This window comes from Neofelis nebulosa, chromosome 11 (genome assembly GCF_028018385.1).
Source record: "Neofelis nebulosa isolate mNeoNeb1 chromosome 11, mNeoNeb1.pri, whole genome shotgun sequence".
Classification (NCBI taxonomy): domain Eukaryota; kingdom Metazoa; phylum Chordata; class Mammalia; order Carnivora; family Felidae; genus Neofelis; species Neofelis nebulosa.
This window is the reverse complement of record NC_080792.1, coordinates 87,750,936-87,776,249: the sequence shown is the minus strand read 5'-3', so window position 1 is coordinate 87,776,249 and position 25,314 is coordinate 87,750,936. Positions and strand designations below refer to the sequence as shown.

The following is a 25,314-nucleotide window of genomic DNA, read 5'->3' as shown; positions in this document are numbered from 1 at the left end:
GTTTTATTATCACTTTTTTGGTAACAGCTCTATTAAGAGACATTCACATCCCAAATAATTCACCCACTTTTTAAGTAAGCTCTACTCCCAACATGGAGCTTGAACTCATGACCCCAAGATCTAGAGTCCCATGCTCTTCTAACTGAGCCAGCCAGGCGTCCTGGCCACTTTTTAAGATCTTAGACAAGTTCTTTAACTTCTCAGTTTCTCCATTTGCAAAGCAAGGCAACATCTATTTCAGAATGCTAGAGAACACTAGAAAGCACTCGGCACAATACCTGGTCATAGTCAACAGCAAATCTGTAGTTAACCTTACTGGGGAGTCAGCAGCAAAGGTAGATCACTGCAAGGCTTTGAAGGTGCTCCTGTCCCCATGTGAAGAAAGGTACTACACCAGGCGCAGACACCCATTCATCCTGTACCCAAGTGAATTAGAAACTGGCTAGGACAATGTAAGCAAAAGCATTTTTTAAAATCTAATTTTATTCCTAAAGTTCAAATTAGCTAGCAGTAGCACTGAAAATACACTTTCACTATACAAAACAGTGTAAACTGATTACACGTGAATAAAGATTTTAACACACACACTTCTCTAATGAACGAAGCTACAGGCAGCCCTTACTCTAAAAAGCTGTACCTGAACAGAAATGGATGTGTTGAGTCTAAGGCCCTGGCAGTTGACTATAGAATGTCCTTTGTTCCCAATTACGTTTAAACGCAGAAATAGCAACAATGTGGAAACTTACATTCATCAAATAGTAGCATTTAAAATATACATGACTAATAAAGTGAACATTAGAGAGGCCACTGCTCAGCGTGTACCGTGTTGGCCACTTGTGGACAGTGATCTCATCCAAAGAACAGAAGTCTCAAACATCTGAGTAGTTTAAGTTAAAAATAGGGTGAAGGAGAAATAAGAGAACAGGATAAGTGTTCTCCAAAGGGAGCAGTAGCTGACGCTGTAAGCAGTCTGACTTCGTCAGCAATTGGTGATCATGGACATGGGATGAAACCCAGCAAAACCTGGGAAACGGCTTGTCCACAGGCTGATAGGTGCATGGCGTGGACCAATGTTGCCACAACTTAGGATCGAATCTTTCTGTCCCCAGTTAGTAGTGAAAATAACCTTTAAAAATAGTCTCAGCCTCTGAACAGTAAGTTTCCAGTCCCTTCTGTGCATTGAAATGTCTGGGATCAAGCTTGGGGCGAGCGTCCTGTCGGGAAGAACCTGGGCTTCAGGACTTGAACACATGCACGGCGCGCACCACGTACTGCCGGCAGATGGGACACTCGCTCATGCGCTTGCCACACTTGGTGCAGGTGACCATGTGCCCACACTCGAGCAGGACACAGTCGATGACGGCGTCCATGCAGATACGGCACAGGCTGTCATCTTCCTCATCCTGCAGCTGCAGCCGCTCACCATCTGAAAGGCAACAGACAGCTGGGGCTGCAGGCACCGCGCTGCCCGACGGGCGCTCAGCAGGCATCTGGGGTGACCGCAGCGGCCGTCGAATGAGCCCAGGGTTGTAACTTCTCTGCACCTCAGTTCCCTCTGCTGGAAATGGCAGTGATAATAATGTCTGTACCTCGTATTGTGGAGAATAAGTGAGAAATGCTTAAGGCCAGCTATGAAATGCCCAACAAATGTTACCTACTGATTTCTGTTTTTTGTCTGTATGTAACTCCAAGTTTTTGCGATAAGGATAAATTACTTCTGTAAGTGAAAATGAGGAGACCCAATGTTGTCCTAATGGGCCTCAGAGAGCACGACTGGAATTTCCAACCCAACTGTGTGGCCTTGGGAAAAGTCAGTGTCCAGAGCTTCATCTCAGTAGGACCTTTATTTCCACACTGATAGAAAAGTTATGAAGTACATCAAGCAGCCTGTACTTGGGGGAAAGTTTAGAAGTATCTCAAAAACCAACTGTATTCCTGGTCACCCAGGTACATTTGGAGTCTCTCTAACTTGAAATGAATGGATAAGCCATCCTTGCTGTGTGGCCCAGGTTGGGTTCTGAGAAAATCCAACCTGGGTTAAGAAAAGTGCTGAATGAATTTTAAAAAGTTCACCTCAGCCTGAGATTTGTCCATGGAGCTGTGGACACTGAGGCTTCCCTTTCTACAGCTTGTAGAGGGGATCAATATATCACGAATACAGTTAGAAGAGGAATTCAACCTTCAAGGGCCAGTAGTCTCTGGATTTAAGAGAAATAACAATGCCACAATCAGGAGATTCTTGTAAACCAGGGGCTGGGGACAAAGGATGCATGGGATGAGACAATGGATGAGCCAATGGAGAAGACACTAGAGGGCTACTGAATAAATCAGAGTCTAGGCTTTGGTCCCCTCTCCTACGTGGAAGTTTCTTTCCAACTCTTACAAGTTCTGAGCATAAAGCAGAGGAGCCAGGGTCTGTCAAGGGTATTAGGTAAGACTGTCGGGGTGAGTCTCAACCTAAGTGGCTTCAGCCAGTCAAACTAGGGAAGATTCCAGCTGTGCTCAAAACAAAATGAGTATTCCACACACCTGGAGATTGGGCCAGGGAAAGGGTAAGCAGTGAATCAACTGAAAAAGGCACTTTGGCAAACGTGCACGTCACGGCTTCCTCTACCATAAACTCCTGGGGGGGGGGGGGGGTAGGGGTAAGGACAGCTACGTATGACCACTGTTCACCGTACGCAGCTGGCACTTACACTTGCTAAGTAAACGGGCTTCTCCCCTCACTGCGAGGATTCCATTTCCCAGCCAAGGCCTGGGACCTCTGAAGGCTCTGAGGATTAAGACCTGTGTATCTGCCACTGTGGCATCACCTCAGCAATAGGGATGCCATAACACTTACTGTGTATTCTGGGCATAAACCTGTTTATCAATAATTGCTGTATTATAAGCAGATTTAAAGACAAAAAACTCAAGATGGAAAAGTTAGTGATGGGAGGGCTGTTTAGATAGAAATAGTATTTGTCGGTCTAAACACCACTAAAATCTTTTCTCTTGCCTATAAACGCTCTATGGCTTGGCCCTGTTACTGGCTGAGAATTTCTGCTCCACGCTTCATCAGTCAATAGTTGAAGAATTCTTAACCTCAGCTTTTCACAACTTACACAGAAACCTGATGCTTGATGCTAAGAACTACTTAACATCTTGGCTGTAGAGAATTTCTTTTTCCCAGTTAGGATTTAAAAGCTACCAAGCTAACCGAAGTATTGGCCTGCCAGAGGGGTCAGTGAGAAAACACGCATTTTTAGAGAGACAACAAATTTCATCAGACTTCTCACAAATTATGGCGAAGGAAACGAGACTGACAAACGATTACCTAACTCACCTGCCATTAGTGATCTCAGAGCCAACATCACGTAATAAACTTACTACTTAACAGATCGACAAACAGGTTCCTACATCTAATTCGCTCAATAAAAGGGTAGTTTTTGCCAAAAACGTGCCTTCACTGTGGCAGAAACAGCCAGTTTTTAAAAGCCAAAAGAAGGCTACCAGAGAGGCAAGAAAGAAAAAAAGAAACCTACATGACTTTTGGTTTTCTTCATTCTCTTTGTATAACCGGTTTACTTTCTCTACCAGCTCCCATTTCTCACAACAGCCAGAATAGTTGACAAAATTCCGAGCCAGGATCTCCTTCAGCTGCCGCACGCTCATCCCTTCCACCTCGTCAAGGCTCGACAGGTCAGAGAGCGAAGCTCTCACTCGCTTCTTGGAGAGGCCGGGCATCTGCAATCACAGAGGGCTTCCTGAGCTCCATTCCTGCAAGCACAGACCTCCCACAGCCAGGCGACTGCATGCTCCCCTCACCCCGCAGTCCCACTGCCCTCCCACCCCCGGCCCTGGTGTTCTTCCCAGACGTCGCGTCAGTTCTTGAAGTGTCTTCTAGATGATGCTACATTCAAACCAGAAGAAACATCCTGGGCTAATGTGGCACATGGCCGCATGGGCACTCTACCTGCCTGCCAGGTTCCCCTGTCAAGGAAACCAAATTTGACAGGAGCTCTCACCCGCTCCTCCAAGTTTTCTTCATCGTCATCATCCTCATCATCTTCGTCATCTTCATCATCATCATCATCTTCTTCTTCTTCTTCTTCTTCTTCTTCTTCTGTGTTTGCTGAAGCTATTTCACTTTGTACCTACACACATAATCGATCTCATCAGGTTAGGAATCCTATTATCCTAACGGCATCCACCCTGTTTGTCAATATTTATCACTGGAGAAAACCTTTCCCACAGATCCTCCCCGAGAATGACCCCAACACCTGGCATACTCCACAGTGACCTTGGGCTCCAAAGAGTTGGGCCCTACATGACTTCATAAACAACTTACCTTCCATAAAGTTATCTCAAAACCCATATTCCTTTGTGTGTGTGAATTTGTAAAACCTCACCAGAGTATTAACTCCCTGAGAAAGGTCCCGTCACGAAATGCCAAAGCCATAAGTATATGTAACTGCACCGCATTGTTCTCAAAGGACCTGCCAAGGCTGGTCTGAGACACAGAGACAAACTAAAGTTCCAGGTCCAGCCCAAGCAGCAGGGCCAAGTGATTTGAAAGACTTCAATCCCACTACAAGAACTTAGACATTTTGACTCCAAAGAATGGTTTTTAGACTTCCTCACCGAGGGCTGTTGCTTGTTCTAGTTTTCAGAAATGCCTCCACAATCAGAGGTACTCTTCTTTAGGAAGAGCACAGAGACCTTCAGCATGGGTTATGTGCCATCTTTCCTATCTTTCTCTTCAGACTTGATTTTGGCCATAGCTCTACAATACTCTAGGTCAGTTCCCAGCTTCAAACATTCCACCCCACTCACTGGTTCACACGCACCATGTCACAGCACCCAAAGACCCACACCTCCCACGTGGGGTCCTATAACCAAAAACGGCACAAAAGTCAGAGGTGTCGTATGTTTGCATCATTATTATGCCAGCTCTCATTTGGAAAATTAATAAAATTCCTAGCTTGGACTTCTCTACTTTATGACTATTTAGAGGTAGGTAGGCCCGATTTCCCTCTGCTTTTAACTGCTTTCTTCAGAGAAGAAAATTAAATGTGGAGAGAAGTGTTCAAAACAATCCATTCAGTATTTTGGAGTCATTCATACGTACAAACTGAATATTAATTACAAGCCCTTGCAGGTTATTCAAGCAGAATGCCCAAGGACCCCACTGGGACAATACCATGGCATCTCTCTGAAATTAGTAAATCATCACATCCTTTGACTAATTCAGATGGCTTTTTCCCATTATCTAAATTAGAATTGGAGCAATTTTACTGTCGCAAGGCAACAGGGCATTAGGTTAACTTACTGTATCGTGTACGTGGTCCCTGACAAATGAGCCTACAAACATTGATGCACCACTTTTCAGTCATCAGTTTAACAGCATTTCACGGCTTGGGAAACTGAAGCAACTCGAGTCAAGGGACTGCTGCCACCGAGGCTCTGTGCCCCCCAGGAGAGCCCACGTGCACAGGAGTCAGAGGCGTGTGCAATCTCTGCTCCCACAGGGGCTCACGAAGCCGTAAAGACCCCACCACATCTGGCCGAGCAGACACGCCAGGCCCTTGGGGGGAATCCCAGCCTCGTACCTGTGCCAGCGCTCCAGATGCCAAGGTCCGGTCTCCACCCATAAGCTCTCCCTGAAACGAAGACACGGTAGCAGGAGGGGCTGTGTAGTTTGAAAAAAATGAATGTGTGAAAAAGCTAGAAGTCTGGGACTGTGAAGAATTCAGACTGCTCGTGTCCAAGTCGTCCTCAGAGCCCAGCCCGCGGTGGCAGAGAACGAGATCTACCAAGTCTTCCTTCTCTCGACAGGTGTCAATGGGGATGTTTCGAAGAATGAGATACTGCCGGAGATCCTTGACTTTTAGTCGCATTAACTGTGGGCGCTGAAAGGCCGTCTCTTGTAGTAAGTGACAAGTGGAACATCTACGGAGATTGTCTTGTAAGACTGAACAGACGGAGCAAAAATCCTTCTTGCAGTCACAGCACACATGCTGGAGAAACAGAGACAAGAAGCAGTCAATGACAGCCACCTACAGGCCCCTGGGAAAGCACTAGTTTTCTTCCCGCCTTCTATAAAATTCAATTTTAGTTCTTCTAGAGTCTCCCATGGCACCTGGCTACTCCCATAGCCACTTCCGTATTCCCGAGGCCAAGAAAATCGAAACACTCCCTGCTCAGGCAGTTTGGATTCACACAAGTTCAAGAACAGCCCTTTAAGAAAAACACATACTTTTGTGTTAATGAATTAAAACCTTTCCACCCCTTGGTGCAAACATGTAATTAGCAGAACAGAGCTGACTCGAACCACGTGGAGCAGAAAGCACCACCACAAACTTCCTGCTCTTTTCCTATGTGAAATTCCCCATTTAAAGACAAGGTGGGCAGGGGACCCAACACAGGGAAAAGGAAAGAGAAAGACAAATGATCTCTCAAAGTCGTTCCAAGCAAACAAAGGATCTCACTATTCTAGTCACCTGTACCCTGCCGAGGCCTAATCACACTCAAAGCCACTGCACAAGCAAAGCTTAGGGACAACATGAAGACATGACCCTTTCTACTTGCTGCACTGTTCCCACCAGCTAACACCTTGTTCCCGAAGTGTTTCAGAGGACTGAACTGACGATCAAAGACTGTGAGATGGCCTCACAATATGATGGTGCTCAGAAAAAAGGACTTTCCGTCCTAGAGAAAATAAGTGTTGTAGCCCAACTGTTTCATGTTGAACCTCCACACAGTAGTTACCTTACACTTATTTCTTCACTTGAGTGAAGAAGGTGGATAGGGATACATTTTTTGGAACACGAGGTCAGTTACAGTAAATCACCTCTGAACAAAACTGCAGACTAATGGAATCCCTTGCTCCAGAACATAAGCATCATCAGGAGGAATAAAGCTTACAGAGCTCAGAAGATGCCTGAGTAATGTGAGAACAATACCTTGTCAGGACACTTGAGCAGTAATACAGGCCATTCAACTGAGCACTTTAAAAAAAAATTTTTTTTTAACGTTTTATTTATTTTTGAGACAGAGAGAGACAGAGCATGAGCAGGGGAGGGCCAGAAGACACAGAATCTGAAGCAGGCTCCAGGCTCTGAGCTCTGTCAGCACAAAGCCCGACGCGGGGCTTGAACTCACAAACCGCGCGATCGTGACGTGAGCCAAAGTCAGATGCTCAACCGACTGAGCTACCCAGGTGCCCCTGAGCACTTTTTTTATTTTTTTTTTTTTCAACGTTTTTTTTTATTTTTTATTTTTGGGACAGAGAGAGACAGAGCATGAACGGGGGAGGGGCAGAGAGAGAGGGAGACACAGAATCGGAAACCGGCTCCAGACTCCGAGCCATCAGCCCAGAGCCTGACGCGGGGCTCGAACTCACGGACCGCGAGATCGTGACCTGGCTGAAGTCGGACGCTTAACCGACTGCACCACCCAGGCGCCCCCTGAGCACTTTTTTTAAAGAGAGAGAGAGAGCACACTCCTGAGAGTAGGGGAGAGGGGCAGAGAGAGAGAGAGAGAGAGAGAGAGAGAGAGAGAGAGAGAGAGAGAGAGAGAAGGAGCATCTTAAGCAGGCTCCATCCTCAGCACAGAGCCCAACACGAGGCTCGATCCCACGACCCTGGGATCATGACCTGAGCTGAAACTGAGTCAGAGGCTCAACCGAGTTACCCAGGCACCCCTCAGGTTAATAAGAATTTTTTATATTTTTAGGGTGCCTGGGTGGCTCAGTCAGTTAAGCGTCTGACTCTTGGTTTCGGCTCAGATCATAATCTCATGGTTGTGAGTTCGAGCCTCACACCAGGCTCTGCACTGACAGCATGGAGCCTGCTTGGCATTCTCTCTCTCCCTCTTCTCTGCCCCTCCCCATCTCATGCTCTCTCTCAAAATAAATTAAAAAAAATTTTTTTTTTTTAAAGGTGGGAATGCTTTACATAAGGTAATAGGAAAAACTTAAAAAGTTTTCATATTTTTCACAAAAAGATTCACTAGTATTTAAAATAACATACAATCAAGAATTGTGATGTTTTTATAGATAACATTTCACCCAACTCACCTTCTTTCTAAAGACTGAAAATGAAAGTCCACAGGCTTTGCAAACTATATTAGGCCCTTCCGTAGGTGCTGGTGGGTAAGTGGAAAAATCAGCGTTTGGTGCAAATCTGAACGGACCGGTGCCTCCTGCAAATCCTGACTGCTGGCCCCGGACAGCTCCAGTTCCCATGACTTCATTCAGCAGCCCACAGCATGAAGCCCACATAGACGTGGCACCCGCCTGGAAAGGGACACAAGTAGAGACCACAGTTGAAAGCTGAGTGGAACCTGGGCTCTCTAGGAACTTCCGGGAATGCCATTCTGGAGAGGTTCATTTGCCCTGAGTAACTTTGAGATTATTCTTTTAGTTGAGGCAAAATTGGTATATAATGAATTTTGGATGTACACAATTTAATACCTGGATGCACTAGAAAGCGATCACAAGTCCGGTTACCATCCATCACCATACAACTGAGCTGCTTCACCCATTTCGCCCATCCTCTTACCACCCTCCCCGCCCCCCCCCCCCCCACCGCCAGTAACCAGCAGTCTGTTCTCTGTGTATCTGTGAGTGTGTCCATTTGTTTTGTTTTTTAAATTCCACATGTAAGTAGAATCATACAGTATTTGTCTTTCTCTGCCTGACTTATTTCCCTTAGCATAATTCCCTCAAGGTCCAACTGTGTTGTTACAAATGGGAAGATTTCCTTCTTTTTTACAGCTGAGTAGTATTCCACTGTATGCATTAACCACATAATATCCATCATTCACCAATGGACACTTAGGTTGTTTTCCTACATTGGTTATTGTGATAATGCTGCAATGAACATAGGGGTTGCACAGATCTTTTTGAATTAGTGTTTTCATATCCTCCAAGTCAATACCCAGAAGTGGAATAGCTGGATTATGGTATTTCTAATTTTTCAAAGACTCTCCATACTGTTTTCCATAGTGGCTGCACTAATTTACATTCCCGCCAACAGTGTACTAAGGTTTCCTTTCCTTCACATGCTCTCCAACACATATTTCTTGTCTTTTTGATAATAGCAATTCTAGTAAGTGGGAGGCAAGATCTCACTGTGGTTTTGAAAGATTATTCTTTTAAGCATCACAAATTTAAGCTCTTTGGAAAGAGATCATTTTTTGGTGTTTTCAAAGAATACTTGGCAATGGGTAAAATCATGACACATCATTAAACAAAAGGAAAAGATACAACATATACCCAATTTTGTAAAAAAACAAAAAACCCAAAAAACTCCACACACACAAACAGATACACGTGCATGCACACACATGAATGACTGAACAGAAGTACAGGCTGTGTGACACGTGGGATATGCTTACACCAAAATAACTGCTTGTTGCTTATCTGAAATTCAAACTTAACTGAGCATCCTGTCTTCCATCTGGCAACCTTCAACTGGGGCCACTGCACTAGATAGCACAGCAGAACGGCTAAACGTCCAACTTCGGCTCAGGTCATGACCCTGCAGTTTGCGAGTTTGAGCCCCACATCGGGCTCTCTGCTGTCAGCGCAGAGCTCACTTCAGATCCTCTGTCCCCTTCTCTGTCCCTCCCCCACTTGCAAGCATGCTCTCTTTCTCTCAAACATAAACATTTTTTTAATATATAAATTCAAATTACTTAATTTCATTAAACTTCTGTTCTCACTCACAGCCATGCCTAATAAACTATGGCATATACAATTTTTTAATTTTTTTTAAATGACTGGGAAAAACATCAAAATGCCAACTGAAGCTCTGGTTTTTAATGTAATTTGTATACATTTATTTTCTCCAGTTTTTCTCTACTTTCCAAACTCTTTAAAAAGAATACATTGCTTTGACATTAAAAATATATTTTTATAAAAGCAGTGATCCTATCTTTTCAAACGGAAAATACTAAACACAATTTCTGATGACTGGATAACCATCATGACCTTCCAGGGTGTAAGGATTATTTGTCACTCCATTTGAATGTCCTGAAATTAACGTATTGCCTTTTGGGTTTTTCTCTAGTCTCTTCCCTTTCTGAGAGGCACCACTGCTAACATTATACTCACCTCCAGCAACCCCCTTTATTACTGCAGACTCACAAAGCTGATAGCCAAGCATGTCAGAAGTATATATGAAAATATATTTTCAGTGAGGGCTCAAGGTACTTTCCCAAACAAAAGTATAAAAGCTGTAGTGTTTGGAACCAATGAACTTTTTGCCCCTTGTCCTAATTCTTAAGCATATTCTAGACTCTAGATAATGTGATAGGTAATGGAAGTCCAGGTGGATGAGATCTTATTAGTTAAAATGGCCACATAGTTCCATATTTTATTATCTAACTCTATCAAACATTTGTTATTTGTCCAACAAGCTCTTAAAAATGTTTTTTCTAAACAACCTCAAAAGGCTATTTAGAATGCTACAGAAGGATCATGCTATTCTTGCTACTTCCCACAAGTAATGCTACATTAAATATAGGGAAAAGAGAAGGTAAAGCAATAGGAAACCACAATACAGGGTTCAAACAGTCTCAAGTAGCAGGTCACTGACGTGAGTATTATATGGCTTCACACCCTATAATTCTAGAGAAACAGTGATGCCTTTAAAAGTCAGGTTAATGGGGCGCCTGGGTGGCTCAGTCGGTTAAGCATCCGACTTCGGCTCAGGTCATGATCTTGCGGTCCGTGAGTTCGAGCCCCGCATCGGGCTCTGTGTTGACAGCTCAGAGCCTGGAGCGTGCTTCGGATTCTGTGTCTCCCTCTCTCTCTGACCCTCCCCCGTTCATACTCTGTCTCTCTGTCTCATAAATAAATAAATGTTAAAAAAAATAAAAATAGGATGAGCACTGGGTGTTGTATGGAAACCAATTTGACAGTAAATTTCATATATTAAAAAATAAAAATAAATAAATAAATAAAAGTCAGGTTAAATTATAATTAATAGTTCATACCTTTAAACAAATATATACCTCAGGCTTGAGAGTCACGGTATGTTTAAACATAAAAATATGAAAATCCGGATTTATTAAGTTCACTGAAAGTGAGTGTTCTTTTCTGTGGGGATCACAGCACAGTATATAGAGGTGACAAGTCCGTCTAGTTACCGTGCTACAAACCTGAACCTAATGTAACATTGCAGGTCAATATCAATAAAATTGTAAAAACACATTTTTTTTTTTTTTTCAACGTTTATTTTATTTTTTGGGACAGAGAGAGACAGAGCATGAACGGGGGAGGGACAGAGAGAGAGGGAGACACAGAATCGGAAACAGGCTCCAGGCTCTGAGCCATCAGCCCAGAGCCTGACGCGGGGCTCGAACTCACGGACCGTGAGATCATGACCTGGCTGAAGTCGGACGCTTAACCGACTGCGTCACCCAGGCGCCCCTAAAAACACATTTTAAATGAAGCCTTCTTTTAGCAAAAGATTTATCCTCAGTGCTTTAAACAATGAGCTCTTGGGGTGCCTGGCTAGCTCACTTGGTAGAGGATAGGACTCTTGATCTCTGGGTCGTGAGTTTGAGCCCCACATTGGGCACAGAGATTACTTACAACATACACACACACAAAATGAGTTCTAAAAACTGAAAATGGTTTTAAAAATTCAATTTGCAGTATGCCTGAAACTAATATAATACTGTGTTAATTATAATGAAATTAAAAATACATAAAATAATGGTTTTCAAGTTTACCATTGGGGGGAATAAATATAATTTGCACGTAACATTTTTGGGAAGGAAATACCTCAATTGCAGAAAGCACCACTGGGATAAACTCTTCTTCATTCCAGGAGTTAAAGAAGTAAAGTTCGCAGTAAGCTTCTGCTTCCTGCTGACCTAGCTACAATCAACAGCTGTGTTGGCTTTTATCCATAACCCTTCTGATTCCTGGTGATGTGCCTCCGCAAACAACTGCAAGTTCCTTGTGGACACGACTCCCTCCTTGCACAACATCTAGCTCCACCACGACTGATAAGAAAATAACCGTGTAGAAGGTTTCTTCATATTACCTCTTTAAAGGCAATGTAATATTACATTTTGCATGCTACCCAGAAAGATCCAATTGCATCTTTTTGAGAAAGTATTAAAGGTAAGAAGGACTCTAACCCAGCAGGCACGAAATCTCAGATGTGAGCTCAATAAAAAGCAGCACTGTCACATTTTGTTCCTTCTACCAGAAAACAGTTTTACCAGAGTTAAGGAAGGATACACACTTTGAAACCATATAAATGAGTAGAATCATCACAATTCTAGGCTGCAAATATTCACAGCTCTTATGAATAGAAGGATTTATTTTGGGAAAACAGGTAGAATCCCTATACGTATATCAATATTGGGAGTAACAACTTTCTCCCACTCCTCGTTTCTATAAAGGGGAGGGAATTTCCTCTCCATTCCCCAGACGGGAAAAGAACGAAAAGAACACTCCTATCTTCTTTTGGTCATCACACTACAAAATAAAAAAGCTCAAGCCAACCCCCAAAGTGTTGTCCCAGGCAAAAATAGGTTGCTACAACCTAATATTTAGTATAACTCAGCCAAAGACCATAGCAGAGGGAAAGAAGAAACACCAAAAAGAACTAGGTCTCAGCCTCATCAGCACTGAGAACTTAGACAAAATTTCCCAGTAATACTCACACTTCAGGGTGACCCTACCTACTTAGACTATTATCTTCTGACAATAGCATTTGCAATACTCCAACCTTCTTCAAAGTTCAGAGATTTGCAATCATGGAAGCCCCAGGCACTTATTTTACTTGAAGGACCTTTCTTTCCCATCCAGCGTATTTTTAAAAATTAACTTCCATTTCCCCCTTAAACCCCACGTTTTCTGGCACCCCAGTGCAGAAAGTGCAGATGATCTCTCTTCAGTGACTCGATCTCCCCAACTTCTTGGGAGCGGGGATTTTTAGTTCTGTTCCAGGGGGCTGCTGCCTTGGTCTCCTGCTAGGAAACTGCACAGGCCTATGACATGGCCCTGAAAACAGTGGTTGGACTCAACAGGGGAGCCTTAAAAAAATACCGATGCCTGGGTCCCAGCCCAAGATTCTTAACTGGTCTGGGTATAGCCTGACGCATCAGAATTTTTTTAAAGATTTATTATTATTTTTTAAGTAATTTCTACCCCCAATTTACGGCTCAAACTCACAACCTGGAAACTAAGAGTCACATGCTCCCCTGAGCCAGCCAGCCAGCCCCCACCACCCCCCCCCAGAATTTTTTTAAGTTCCCCACTTGATTCAAATTACAGCAAAGGTTACAAGGTTAACACCTGCTCAGTTTAGGCGATTTCTGTTTCCTGTCTACAGGGTTTCAGCTGGAAAACCGCTCTCAGCAGAGTGCTGACGAAAAGAGGCTGTTACTTCCAAAGCCTGTACCTCTCCAGTTCCAGGACCAAGACCTCAGCCAAATGCTCCTCATAATCTGTGGATAATTTTTCCCTGCAGGAGTAGGACATGCCTCCACTGTTTCCTCTCCCTCTATGGTCTCCCCTAGTCCCTTCACAAAGGATCGGCTGAGATTTTAACAATTTTATCTAATTGTTATATTAGTTCCTTTCCACATATTGGCCTGGAACTTTTGTTGAAATTTGGTGCCTTCTTTCATTTTTAATTTATTCCGTCATTTTATTTACTCTTTGCTTTTTGGCCCCAACTTTTTATTTCCCAAAGTACTCCTCTCCATATTTTCTTGTGTGAAATCCCCAACACTGGGAGAAAGAAAATGATTTGTGGGTCAAAAGCAGCCCTTGTTCAAACTATTTTTGTCCTTCACCTGCAAGTTGAAGAATTCATCCAGAAGGTGAATCCCCCCAGGCTTGTTGAACTCCATTTCCTTGCCCCCTTTAGTATGTTTCACCTTCCAGCACTTTCCCTTAACATCCCAATTTCCTCAATATTTTCTGCACGTCCCCTCAGGGCACAGGCATTCCTACCTCACAACTGTCACCTTGACGTTCACCTAATAATGCTTCAAGTGTCCTACACCAATTTTTCCCCTCTCAAATCTATCCAGATTTTGTTACTACTTGGGGTAACAGTCCCAATTTTTGAGTGACAGAATCTATAAAAGCAATTAGGGAAGTGTTTCAGAGAGCACTTTCCCAAGTTTACTGAATGTGGGCTCTTGAAGGGGGGGTGTGGAGAGGGAACATGCCAATTGATCCTCTGAGCTCTTGACTCTGCCTCTATGTCCCTGGAGCCCAGTTCCCGTGTCTCATATCAGCCAAAGAGCTTCCCTCTTTTTGCATCTTCCCTTTAAAAGCTTTAGATTTAGAGACCCAGGCTCATGTTCTTTCCCATGGTCTTCCCTATCCTTTAAGATCTTCCACCAGTTTAAGCAGCCTGCATTCCCTTATTTTTCCTTTATTCATTCTCTGTTCACCTTTTGGTAGTAAGACTGAAGCATATTTTCCAAACTATTCCACTTCCTCCTAGATTTTCTGAGCAAACCTAATTCCTAGACAGCATACAAGGCACAGCACTTTGGCTTTTAAATTTGCATTAAATTCACTGAGTTGTTACTCTGCCCCCATTCGAAAAAGGTGTGATATTTACACCTTTTTTACGCCATTCATCTTTTGCTTATTAAAACAATATTTAATATTTAACCCATTCATCTTTTGCTTATTAAAACAAAAAGCTACCCTTCCGTGAGTGAGGCCAAAGTCTGGATTTCTGAAAACTACAGCTATGATCTGGGCATATGTGACTAACAATTCTAAATCCTACTTGGGACCATGGCTGAGAGCAAGACTCTACAGGCTAAACTACATGAATCCGAGAGGTTGGAAGGAACAATCTGTAAAGATGGCAACATTTCTTCCCTGGACCATAAATGTAGTTCAGAAATGGAGACTAACTGAACAAAACAACTATCTACCTATGCCTGGCACAAAACTAACTCAGGGAATTTAACTGTGTTTGCAGTTTATTTTCTACTCCTCAATGACTAGCAAAAATAAATGATTTTCATGATAATCTAAGCCCTTTCCTACATACTCCCTTAGGCCAAAATTGCTCCTGAATAGAATACTCTTGGGACATGGCCTGCCTGGCTTGTATTAGCTAAGAACTAGGTATCATACTAAAAACTTACATGCTCCGTGGTAAAAAAAAAAAATCAAATTCTAAAGCCTCCTGTCTGGACTGGCCCAGACACCTAGATCTCATGTTATTCTGGTATCCAATGCCAGTTTTTGTGTTTTTTCCAAAGCCAGTACACCAAGATTTGGGGGTGAAGGGGGGCAATAATGACTTTTTTCACTCCCAATTTGGAACTAATTAAGAAATAATACAAACAGAAATTTAAACATTTGTTTTACTTACACCAATTTGAAAGCATGACTTTAGCTCTGTCGCCTATTGGTCTTGTTAACAGGCCAGTCACCAGCACAGCAGACCAATAGTTGCTGACCACAATGCCACCACCCCACAGGAAGACAGATCTGAGAAAGTTCCAGAAAGTACCGTTTGCTTCCTGTGCTAAAACTTACCTACATAAAAGTTCTCTTCTTTCTCTGATAGCATAAATGCTGAAAGTGTTTGTCTTATATTGTTCCTTCCTAGAGGATGAGTTAGAAAGTATCTTCCCTCTGTAGGAGTACAGAGGAGGGGAGTGTATCCACAAATCTAAACAATGTGCATGCAAGTGGGACTGAGTTTCCAGTGCTCTGACATTTATTTCCATGAGACACCACCAATTTTATAAGCACTCTCAGATTCCTCAGATTCACACAATATAAGCCCACTCTGAATCATCATTTCAGTCAACAAAAGCAAGAGGAAACATGCTGTATCTTTGCAAAACCAAAAGCCCAGCCTTTTTTCTGGCAGAGTGCCAGAGTTTTCAAATGGCTTCAAGGTTCAACCATCTTTGATTGAGGGAGGGAGGGAGGGAGAGAGAGAGGGAGGGAAGGAGGGAGAGGGAGGGAAGGAGGGAGGGGGAGAGAGAGAGGGAGGGAAGGAGGGAGGGGGAGAGAGAGAGGGAGGGAAGGAGGGAGGGGGAGAGGGAGGGAGGGAGGGAGGGAGGGAGGGAGGGAGGGAGAGAGAGAGATCTAATGTGCTTTTAGAATCCCTGCGGAGGTAAAATAATTCCGAAATGCTCAATTAAAAAATGTTTGCTGCAAATTTTGAATCCTATTCTAAACCACATCAGGGTGTGATCCCTTTTGATGATTCCACCAAATATAATAGTAACTAGGCAAACTAGAATGAAGAATTTAAAAAGCCATGCTGGTTTCCATGAAGACTAAATGACAGCCAATGAGAGAGAAAGTTGATGGATTTGAAAATAGCAGAAAACTAACGATCCTAGTCTAAATCATTTTTTCTAAATAAGCTCTATGCCCATCATGGGGCTTGAACTCACGACCCTAAGAGTTGCATGTTCCACCAACTAAACCAGCCAGGCACCCCTTTATCATTTGCTTTTGATTAAAATAGGTAAAGAGCAATAATAATGCCATCTCCTAGGAGTTGCTTGCCATAACTCTCAATTAAATACATTATACAGTTACCTCCAGGTTTCAGACTGAAGAATATTAATTTTCTTGGATGTTGTATGAAGCTAACTAGGACCAAGCAGGAATTCAATTCTTCCACCAAGGAAAGTTTCGTCAGAGAATTCACTCACCATATGTGTTGTTTTCAACTCCCAACAATTTTGTTTGCTAAAACTCAACGTCCTTGTGTTAAACAACATGAAAAGATATTTCAAACCTCACCACTAGTGATGTAAAATAAGTTTTACAGTTTCCTATAGAACTTAGGACTACCAGAAGAAACAAAACAAGGCAGAAGAAACAGTTGAGATAATTATCAAAAATCTTTAACCTATTTAGAGCCACATGAGAAGAACATGCTCCTTAAAACGTGGGAAGATTTCTTACGGAAACTGCAACTGAAATAAAATTTGCAGAAATTCTGCCTTTTTAATTATCAACTAATCAGACCATACACCACAAAGGAGGAAATTCTACATCCTAAATTCTGATAGTCTAAATAGACTGATGTCTATTTAGGTCTCCATTTTGCTTCAAAAAATATCTGTCTTTGCTACATTTTTACCTACCACCAAACCTTGTTTCTAAAATTTCAATTCAGCAGTATCTTCCACTTCAATTGATTTTAAAGAACTTGATTAAAAAGTTCAATACTGGACCTGTCCCTACTTCTTTTACTTCCACATCTAGTTCACTGATGGGCCACAAATTTAATACTCCTCAAGATACCGACATTCTTTGAGAATATCTACACACACACACACACCCCTATTTTGTTTCTGAATCTTAACATAGCAAGACGATAATTTTCAGGGAAGATAGCTAGTTTTAGGTATTTTAATAGGCATTCTAAGTTAAAATATTTTATAACTATACCAGGAAGTTAAAAATAAGGTGTTAGGGACACCTGGGTGGCTCAGTCGGTTGGGCATCCAACTCCTGATTTCAGCTCAGGTCGTGATCTCATGATTTGTGGGTTTGGGCAGTGAGGAGTCTGCTTGGGATTCGCTTTCTCCCTCGCTCTGCCCCTTCCCTGCTCAAGCTCTCTCTCCCTGTCAAATCAAATAAATTAAAACAAAAATGTGAATTAAAAAGGTCTTACAATATCTTCATACTTTCACACAGTTCGCAAAGTTATCTATTTCTGGGCACCTGGGTGGCTCAGCCGGTTAAGCATCTGACTTCGGCTCAGGTCATGATCTCGCAGTTAGAGAGTTTGAGCCCCCTCGTTGGGCTCTGTGCTGACACCTGGGAGCCTGGAGCCTGCTTCGGATTCTGTGTCTCCCTCTGTGTCCCTCCCCTGCTCATTCTTTCTCTCTCTCCCTCTCAAAAATAAACATTAAAAAAAAAAAAAGTTATCTATTTCCAAAAATCTTCCTTATTTCCTGAGGCCAGAAACATCCTTTCTTGCTCCAGAGCGTTGAGGTTTTGATACCTTGCATCATACTCTGCTTTGTAATGTGGTTGAGAAGGTCTTTTCTCTCTAGATTGGCAAACTCCTCAAAGGTGGACTGCATTTTCAATTACTCCAACTCAGCAAGTCTCCCTCGTACCAACACACAATATTTGCTGAAATTTCTCTGGCCGCCTGACACTCCCTATCAATCCTCCACGGTCCACCTTGGAGGTTTTTTTGTGAAGGTTCTGTTTTAAGCCAGCAGTTCCCGCTTATTTTCCTTCCCCACAACGAGCACACCTCTTCACTGGGATTAATGAAATCGTCTAGGTCTGAAAGAGGATCACCTTACCCCACTTGGTTGGAGTTCAGCTAACGAATCAATACCTGGATTGACTGTCGTGTACACGGAGCTCTGCAGAACTCTCGGCGATCAAGTTGAGAAAATCAGCTCCCAAAAGTAGGCCAGAGTCTCCCCGCTTCCCCTTTTCCTTAAACTTCTCACTCACTGATGTTCCCACGCTCTCACACCCACCTTGAAGAACTCAAGCTGTCAAATTACTTGCTGCGTACCTAGTGGCGATGCAGACACATCTCGTTTGCTAGCGCTCTGGGTCACGGTCCCAAAGATAAGCCTGAAATCCCTCGCAAGGGCGCCCCGAGGCACTTCTAACCTGTTGGCCTGGCCCCAGCCTCACGACTCCCCGCACTAACTCCTTCTCCCTTCGTCCTGCAGTTCGCATCCTGCGACAGTCCCGTCGTGTTCCCGACATCTGGGTTAGTTCAAGGACTCGGGACGGGAGAGGGCACGCTGTGGGCAAAAGCATGGAGGGCTGAGGCGGGAACTAGGGGGGTCTGCCTCAGGCCCCCGAGGGAGAGGACAGGGCCAGGAGCAAAGACGGGCCCACCAGGCTTGAGCGCGGGGGCCTCCCGGCCTCTCCCCGCCTCCTCAGGCTCGCTGCAGGGAGGCGCCGTGGGAGCTGGAGCGGTCCCAGAGCCCAGGATCTCCGCTCCGGGCCGGGCAGGGCCCGGACGCCGGCCCGGGACGCCCCTCAGCGGAGCTCTCCGAGGTGCCGGCGGGGTTCACCTCTGAGGCTAAAGGAAGGCGCTTCGGGCGTCCCGGCCAGTTAGGAGAGGCGAGGAGGAACTGCCCGGCCCCACCGGCCTCTCACCTTCATGGCCGCGACCGCCGCGTCTCGGTCGGCTCTGCCGGGAAACTAAGCACCATAGCAGCTCCTCGCACAGCCGCCCTCCTTCCTTCTGGGCGGCGATTACGGCGCCTCCCGCGGCGACCTAGCGTCCCGACGTCAGGGGCGTAGTCGCGCCCGCCTCACGCCCCCAGGAAGAGCGCCGAGCGGCGGCGCAGTCGGCCAATCCGGAGCCAGTCCTCGGGGGGCCGGTCACCAGAGCCAATGAGGTGGCGGGAGCGGGGCGGGGCCTCTGGCCTGCCGGGTAGGCGGAGGAAGACTCCATTCCGCCCTGAGCTGAGCTGGGCGGGTCTGGGCGTTGGCGGGCGGTACCCGCCGGGGCGGATTTCTTGGTTGGGTCGTTGAAATAGGAGTCAGCGTCCCCTGAGGAACCTGTGTAAGCGGAGATTTAGCTTTGGGGCTAGGTGATGAAGTCTCCAGGGCTGAGAAGGCAGGAAGGGGCGTGGTAAATTTGAAAGTAGGTTTGAAGGCTTTTTTTTTTTTTTTTTTTTTAATAGCAGTCAGAGCAGCACCTCTGGATTTCCTCCCGGGACGTTGAATCCTCTCACACTCGGTAATGACCTTAGGTCTCGGGAGGGTCTGGTGAGCAGAGCGGCAAGCCGCTCAAAGACGCGGCTTTAAAAGCAAGGTTTTATTGAAAACACTTGAACCAACGGTTCTCAAATCCCAGCTGCTCTTTTAGAGCGACGTTCAAAATAACCAAATGCGAACACAATGAGAGAATTCAGATGAGCCCTTGGAGTTGACTTTATTTAGAGAAAATTGAGGTTGTAAAATAAAGTATCGGTTTCTTCAGTCCGACTTGGTGACATTCCGTTGGTTTTCCCACACTTCCTCTCCCCTCGAACTCCACCGTATTTAAAGAAAAATACAGGATGATGTCAATTCACTTACCTCTCAAGAGGACCAAAACTGTTGTATTTCTTTTAAACAGATTTGCTTAGATGCACCATGTGGGATTTAACACAAAGACATACCACTTCCTCAGGCTGCAAGAATACTTATTTTTTAGCTTCTATTTTAGCGTCCTTCTTTTTCTTCGAGCACTGCTGAGATAATGTCATTTAACTTCTTACGCAGTTCTGTCCCGAGTTTTTTTCTTTGGAAAAAATGCAAAGAAAGCCTTTCATTCACCACGTTGGAGCAGCAGCCGAGCTTCGCTGGAAAAGAGAGTATTAATTTATTCTTCTAATGATCTAGGCACAAAGAAACTCAATAAAAACTCCCTGGTAGTACAAAGCCATAATTCTCCCTCATAAGAAGGAAATCTGGCAGGCCTGCCTCAAAGTTAACGAAGAAGCACATGAAAAGATACTCAATGTCATTAGCCATTAGGGAAATGCAAATCAAAACCACAATGAGATTCCACCTCACACCCATTAGGATGGCTAAAATCAAACAGATGATTAGTGTTGTAAGGATGTGGAGAAATCGGAGCCTTAGTATATTGCTGTTGGGACTGTAAAATGGTGCAGCTGCTTTGGAAAACAATCTGGCAGTTCCTCAAAATGTTAAACGTCGAGTTACCATATGACCCAGCAATTCCAGTCCTATGCACAAACCCGGGAAAGATAAAAACATATGTCTGTATGGGGCGCCTGGGTGGCGCAGTCGGTTAAGCGTCTGACTTCAGCCAGGTCACGATCTCGCGGTCCGTGAGTTCGAGCCCCGCGTCAGGCTCTGGGCCGATGGCTGGGAGCCTGGAGCCTGTTTCCGATTCTGTGTCTCCCTCTCTCTCTGCCCCTCCCCCGTTCATGCTCTGTCTCTCTCTGTCCCAAAAATAAATAAAAAATGTTGAAAAAAAATTAAAAAAAAAAACATATGTCTGTAAACAAACAAAAAACACCACCTCTTGTACATGAATGCTTACAGCAGTACAATCATCAGAGTCCAAAAGTGGACAAATGTAAAATGTCCACTATTTGATGAATGGGTTAAAAATGTCATCCATATAGCAGAATATTATTTAGCCAAAATAGGAATGAAGTAGTGACACATGCAACAACATGGATGAACTTTGAAAAAAAAAAAAAAATGATGCTAAGTGAAAGAAGGCAGTCACACAAGGTCACGTATTGTTTGATTCCACTGGTATGAAATGTCCCTATTAGGCAAATTTATAGAGACAGGAAGTAGAGTAGTAGTTGCCAGAGGTTGAGGGGGTTAGAGAGGAATGGGGTGACAGCTAGTGGGCAGTTTCTTTTGGGGCAATGAAAATATTTTAAAAGTTAACTGTGGTGGGGGCACTCGGCTGGCTCAGTTGGTGGAGACGTGACTCTTGATCTCTGGGTGATGGGTTGAAGTCCCACAAAGGGCATAGAGTTCACATTTAAAATAATAAATTAAGTAAAATTAACTGTGGTGGTAGTTGCACAACTGAGTAAATACACTAAAAACTATTAAATTTTACTATTTAAATGAGTAAATTGTATGGTATGTGAGTTAAATCTCAATAAAGCTTTGATAATAATAGAGATGTTGGGGGTGCCTGGGTGGCTCAGTTGGTTTAGCATCCAACTTCAGCTCAGGTCACGATCTCACAACTCATGAGCTCGAATCCCTGACCCGCATCAAGCTCTCTGCTGTCAGCGCAGAGCCTGCTTTAGGTCCTTTGTCGCCCTCTCTCTATCTCTCTCAAAAATAAATAAACATTTAAATAATAACAACAACAATAATAAGGATGTGTAGTAAAAACACACCAAAAAAGAGTTTATAAAACTGGAGAGTAGCCAGAGGAAGGTAATGAAAACAGCCAAGGGTACACCTGAAATGAATACTATGTTAACTATACTGGAATTAAAATAAAAACAAATAAATGAAACAACAACAACCACGGGTAGAGAACATTTTTTTTTTTAATGCTTATTTTTCAGAGAGAGGGAGTACAAGCAGGGAGGAGGAGCAGAGAGAAAGGAAGACACAAAATTCAAAGCAGGCTCCAAGCTCTGAGCTGTCGGTAGAGCTCAAACTCACGAACCCACGAGATCATGACATGAGCCGAAGTTCGACACTTAACTGACTTAGCTGCCCAGGTGCTCCAAGTATTGGAGAACATTTTAAAACTATAACTCTTGAGGCAAACTTATTTTGTGCCTAGCAAAAAGTAAGCTCCCAACAAACGTTTGAGTGAATTCTTTCTTCTGTAAGACTAAGAAGGAATAGGATATTGACAAAACCAAAACCCAAAAAAACCAAAAAACAAAAAACCTCACCCATTAGGGAGTAAATAAGGTACATACTCTCTAAATAAGTTCACTCTCTCATAAGTTCACACTTTCTAAATACTTTAAGTTGGGACCTCCTGAAGCTTGAGAGGCATTTTCTGGTTAAACATCATACTTTTTCAATAAATGAGATAAATTATGTGATTAATTTTTTTCTTTGTTTCAAACTTTATATGACACCTTTCTTTCAATTGTGTACTAATTGTACCAATTGTGGTTCAGGAAAATGTGGTCTGATTGCTAAGGTAATCATAACAGCCTAATACTTTGTATTTCAGAGTCAAAAAGTATTACCCAGGCACGTGAGATATTTATTGCAGTTCAATTACTTGCTTAGGATGTCATTAGAATGTTATCTGAGTTGGGTTTTTTTAATTCCCCCCCAAAATTTTATTGAATTCAAAATGGGCTATGTCAAATAATTTCAAAACTTGTCTCAAATTCAAGAAGTAGCAAATGTTTTGTTGTCTACATTTTTTAAAAACCTGCTGAATAATCTATTTCTCTTAACATCATGTGTATTCATAAGACAATAGGGTAGAAAGCTAGCTATTTTTATTCTAGCAATGGATTCTCTCAAAGATAAAAAGTCATAGAAGACCATATGAGCCTTTTTGCAAAGTTGGTTAGCAACTTGCTATACTAAGCTATTTCCTATTTTGGAAATTTTCAAACATATAGGAAGTAAAGAGAAGTGAGTGGTGAACTCCTTGTATCTATCACCCACTTTTCACAATTCTCTACCTTCTACCACTGTCTCATATCCAGCATTTGTATCTCTGCCCCCACTCCCCACCCATCCCCCATCAGAGTTATGTCACATCATTAGATTAGTGCATGACTGGTTGCCTGGATATGAGCCAGATGAAGGTATCTGAAAATTGGGTCTGATTTGCTTGTTGGGTCGCCTTCACAAATGTAACTATTTTACCCAATGTAATTCATCTTCTTTGTGGCTGTTGCTTAAATTTCATGACTTAGAAGACTGAAGGGTTTTCTAACGATCCTCAATTAACCTGTGTGTGCAAATACCAAAGCTGTAGATAGGGCATAAAATCTACTCACCAGTGGAATGAAAAATCATCTCTTCATTGGATTGCTTGAGCCAGGTCTTATCTGAATCCCAGATGTCTGATTGACTTCTGCTATGGTAAAAATAGTCTCAACAATACTTACTGCATTTTATAGAACTGTCTATGCAGCTGGAGAACAGATGGTTCCACAGAATCATTTTGTCCGGGACTCAGAATCTTTTTGGAATTCTGCTGGTGAATTATTTTGCCAACCTGAACATATAACACTCTTCTACCTTAAGTATCTCCATCTGTAAAATGGAGATAATGATTATTAACTAGCAGCTTATGTCTTACACTTTGCTGAATGGTTGAAGAATCTGGATGCTATACGTGAAACAGAACTTTAAACTGTTTTCTACAGAGTAAAACAAACAATGTGGGGCCATTTTATAATTCTCTAAAGTAGAGTTGGAGCATTTTACAGGCTTTCCTCCTCCCCCTTGATCCCCATGAGTAGGCAGAAAGGGGACAGGGTTTTCTTTTCAAGCCTTGGGAAACTGAGCCACAGAAGGGAGCCTTGGTGCCTGCGGCAAAGTGAGGCAGCAATGAAAACGGGACTAGCTGCCAAATCTTCTATCCAGCCCAGTATTATGCTCCCCTATATTACTACTCTTCTAACAAAGGCGCAGACCTTGTAAAACTAGTTACCTCTTGTCCATTAGATCCACATTCACATATAGACTCTATGGATATTATATACAGCATTGGGGAGCAATTCATCTACCACTGAAATGTGGAGCCAGTGCCATTTCCGGCTCGTATTGATATATCATTCGAGTGTATTAAGCACCCTCTATGTGATGCCAAGCACCAAAAAAGAGGGCACATCCCCTCTCCTCATGGAGCTTAAATGGTCAGAATAAAAGAAAATGTCAGAAGTGGTACATTGGTTTCCTGCGGCTGCCATAATCAAGTAACCACAAACTTGATGGCTTAAAACAACAGGACTTATTCTCTCACGGCTTTGGAGACCAGAAGTCCTAAATGAAGGTGTTGGCAGGATTGGGCTTCCACCAAAGCTTCTAAGGTAGTCCTTCTTTGCCTCTTCTGGCTTCATGAAGAAGCCTCTACAGACGGTTCCTTGGTTGTGGTAGAGTCCCTCCAGTCTCTGCCTCCCCGTCTTCATACAGCCTCCTGTTTACGTACTCTTCTTTCTTTCCCCCCCAGTTTTACTGAGATGTAATTGATACATAACATTGTATTAGTTTTATGTGTACAATATCTCTTCTTATGAGGACACTGGTTATTGGGGTGGGGGATGGATGAAATGGGTGAAGGTGGCCAAAAGGTACAAACTTCCAGTTATAAAATAAATAAGTCCCAGGGAAAAAACTAACTAACTAACTAAATAAATAAATAAGTCATGGGGATATAATATACAGCATGACAACTATAGTTAAAAGTACTGTATTGAGGGGTGCCTGAGTGGCTGAGTGAGTTAAGCGTCTGCCTTTGGCTAAGGTCATGATCTGACAGTTTGTGAGATTGAGCCCTGCACCAGACGGCACTGACATCATGGAGCCTGCTTGGGATTCTCTCTCTCCCAGTCTCTCAGCCCCTCGCCCCCAATAAATGAATAAATAAATAAATAAATAAATAAACAAACAAACAAAAGATCTGTAACTGTATGTGGTGACAGCTGTTGGCTAGCCTTACTGTGATGATCATTTTGCAATATATACAAATATCAAATCATGTTGTATACCTGAAAGAAACATGTCATAGGTCAATTATACTTCAATTAAAAAAAAAAAAAAGGCAGAGCAGTCATTGGATTTACGGCCCACCCATATAATCCAGGACGATTTCATCTTGAGATCCCTAACTTAATTGTAATGACCTTTTTCCCAAGTAAGGTCACATTTGCAGATTCTGG

At 43.3% G+C, this 25,314-nt stretch overlaps 1 protein-coding gene and 1 long non-coding RNA gene across 4 annotated transcripts; one reads left to right on the top strand and one right to left on the bottom strand.

Moving 5' to 3' along the window:
• Window positions 1-463: 463 nt before the first annotated feature.
• Window positions 464-19,252, bottom strand: RNF34 (ring finger protein 34). Of its 3 annotated transcripts, none has more exons than XM_058691312.1 (6): window positions 19,103-19,252; window positions 8,060-8,278; window positions 5,592-5,999; window positions 4,008-4,136; window positions 3,525-3,726; window positions 464-1,558 (listed from the first exon to the last, which is right to left on the bottom strand). In XM_058691312.1, exons 1-6 carry the CDS (start codon window positions 19,106-19,108, stop codon window positions 1,236-1,238), a joined length of 1,287 nt encoding a protein of 428 aa, XP_058547295.1. In that variant the 5' UTR covers window positions 19,109-19,252; the 3' UTR covers window positions 464-1,235. The 3 variants fall into 3 exon arrangements, with proteins under 3 accessions (XP_058547295.1, XP_058547296.1, XP_058547297.1); XM_058691313.1 differs by having other exon boundaries at window positions 464-1,426; XM_058691314.1 differs by lacking the exon at window positions 19,103-19,252 and adding an exon at window positions 15,360-15,454 and having other exon boundaries at window positions 464-1,426.
• A 116-nt stretch (window positions 19,253-19,368) lies between these two features.
• On the top strand, window positions 19,369-20,368 carry LOC131489383 (uncharacterized). Its single transcript, XR_009250522.1, has 3 exons — window positions 19,369-19,514; window positions 19,636-19,691; window positions 20,219-20,368. It is a non-coding gene; the product is annotated as an uncharacterized LOC131489383 (long non-coding RNA).
• Window positions 20,369-25,314: the final 4,946 nt, after the last annotated feature.

Bases quoted from the DNA above. Each gene is read 5' to 3' on its own strand.
- RNF34 (XM_058691312.1), bottom strand. The intron at 6,000-8,059 runs GTGAGTTGGGTG...CTGTTTCTCCAG, and splicing joins TTTCAGTCTTTAGAAAGAAG to CATGTGTGCTGTGACTGCAA. The intron at 4,137-5,591 runs GTACGAGGCTGG...TTATGTGTGTAG, and splicing joins CATCTGGAGCGCTGGCACAG to GTACAAAGTGAAATAGCTTC.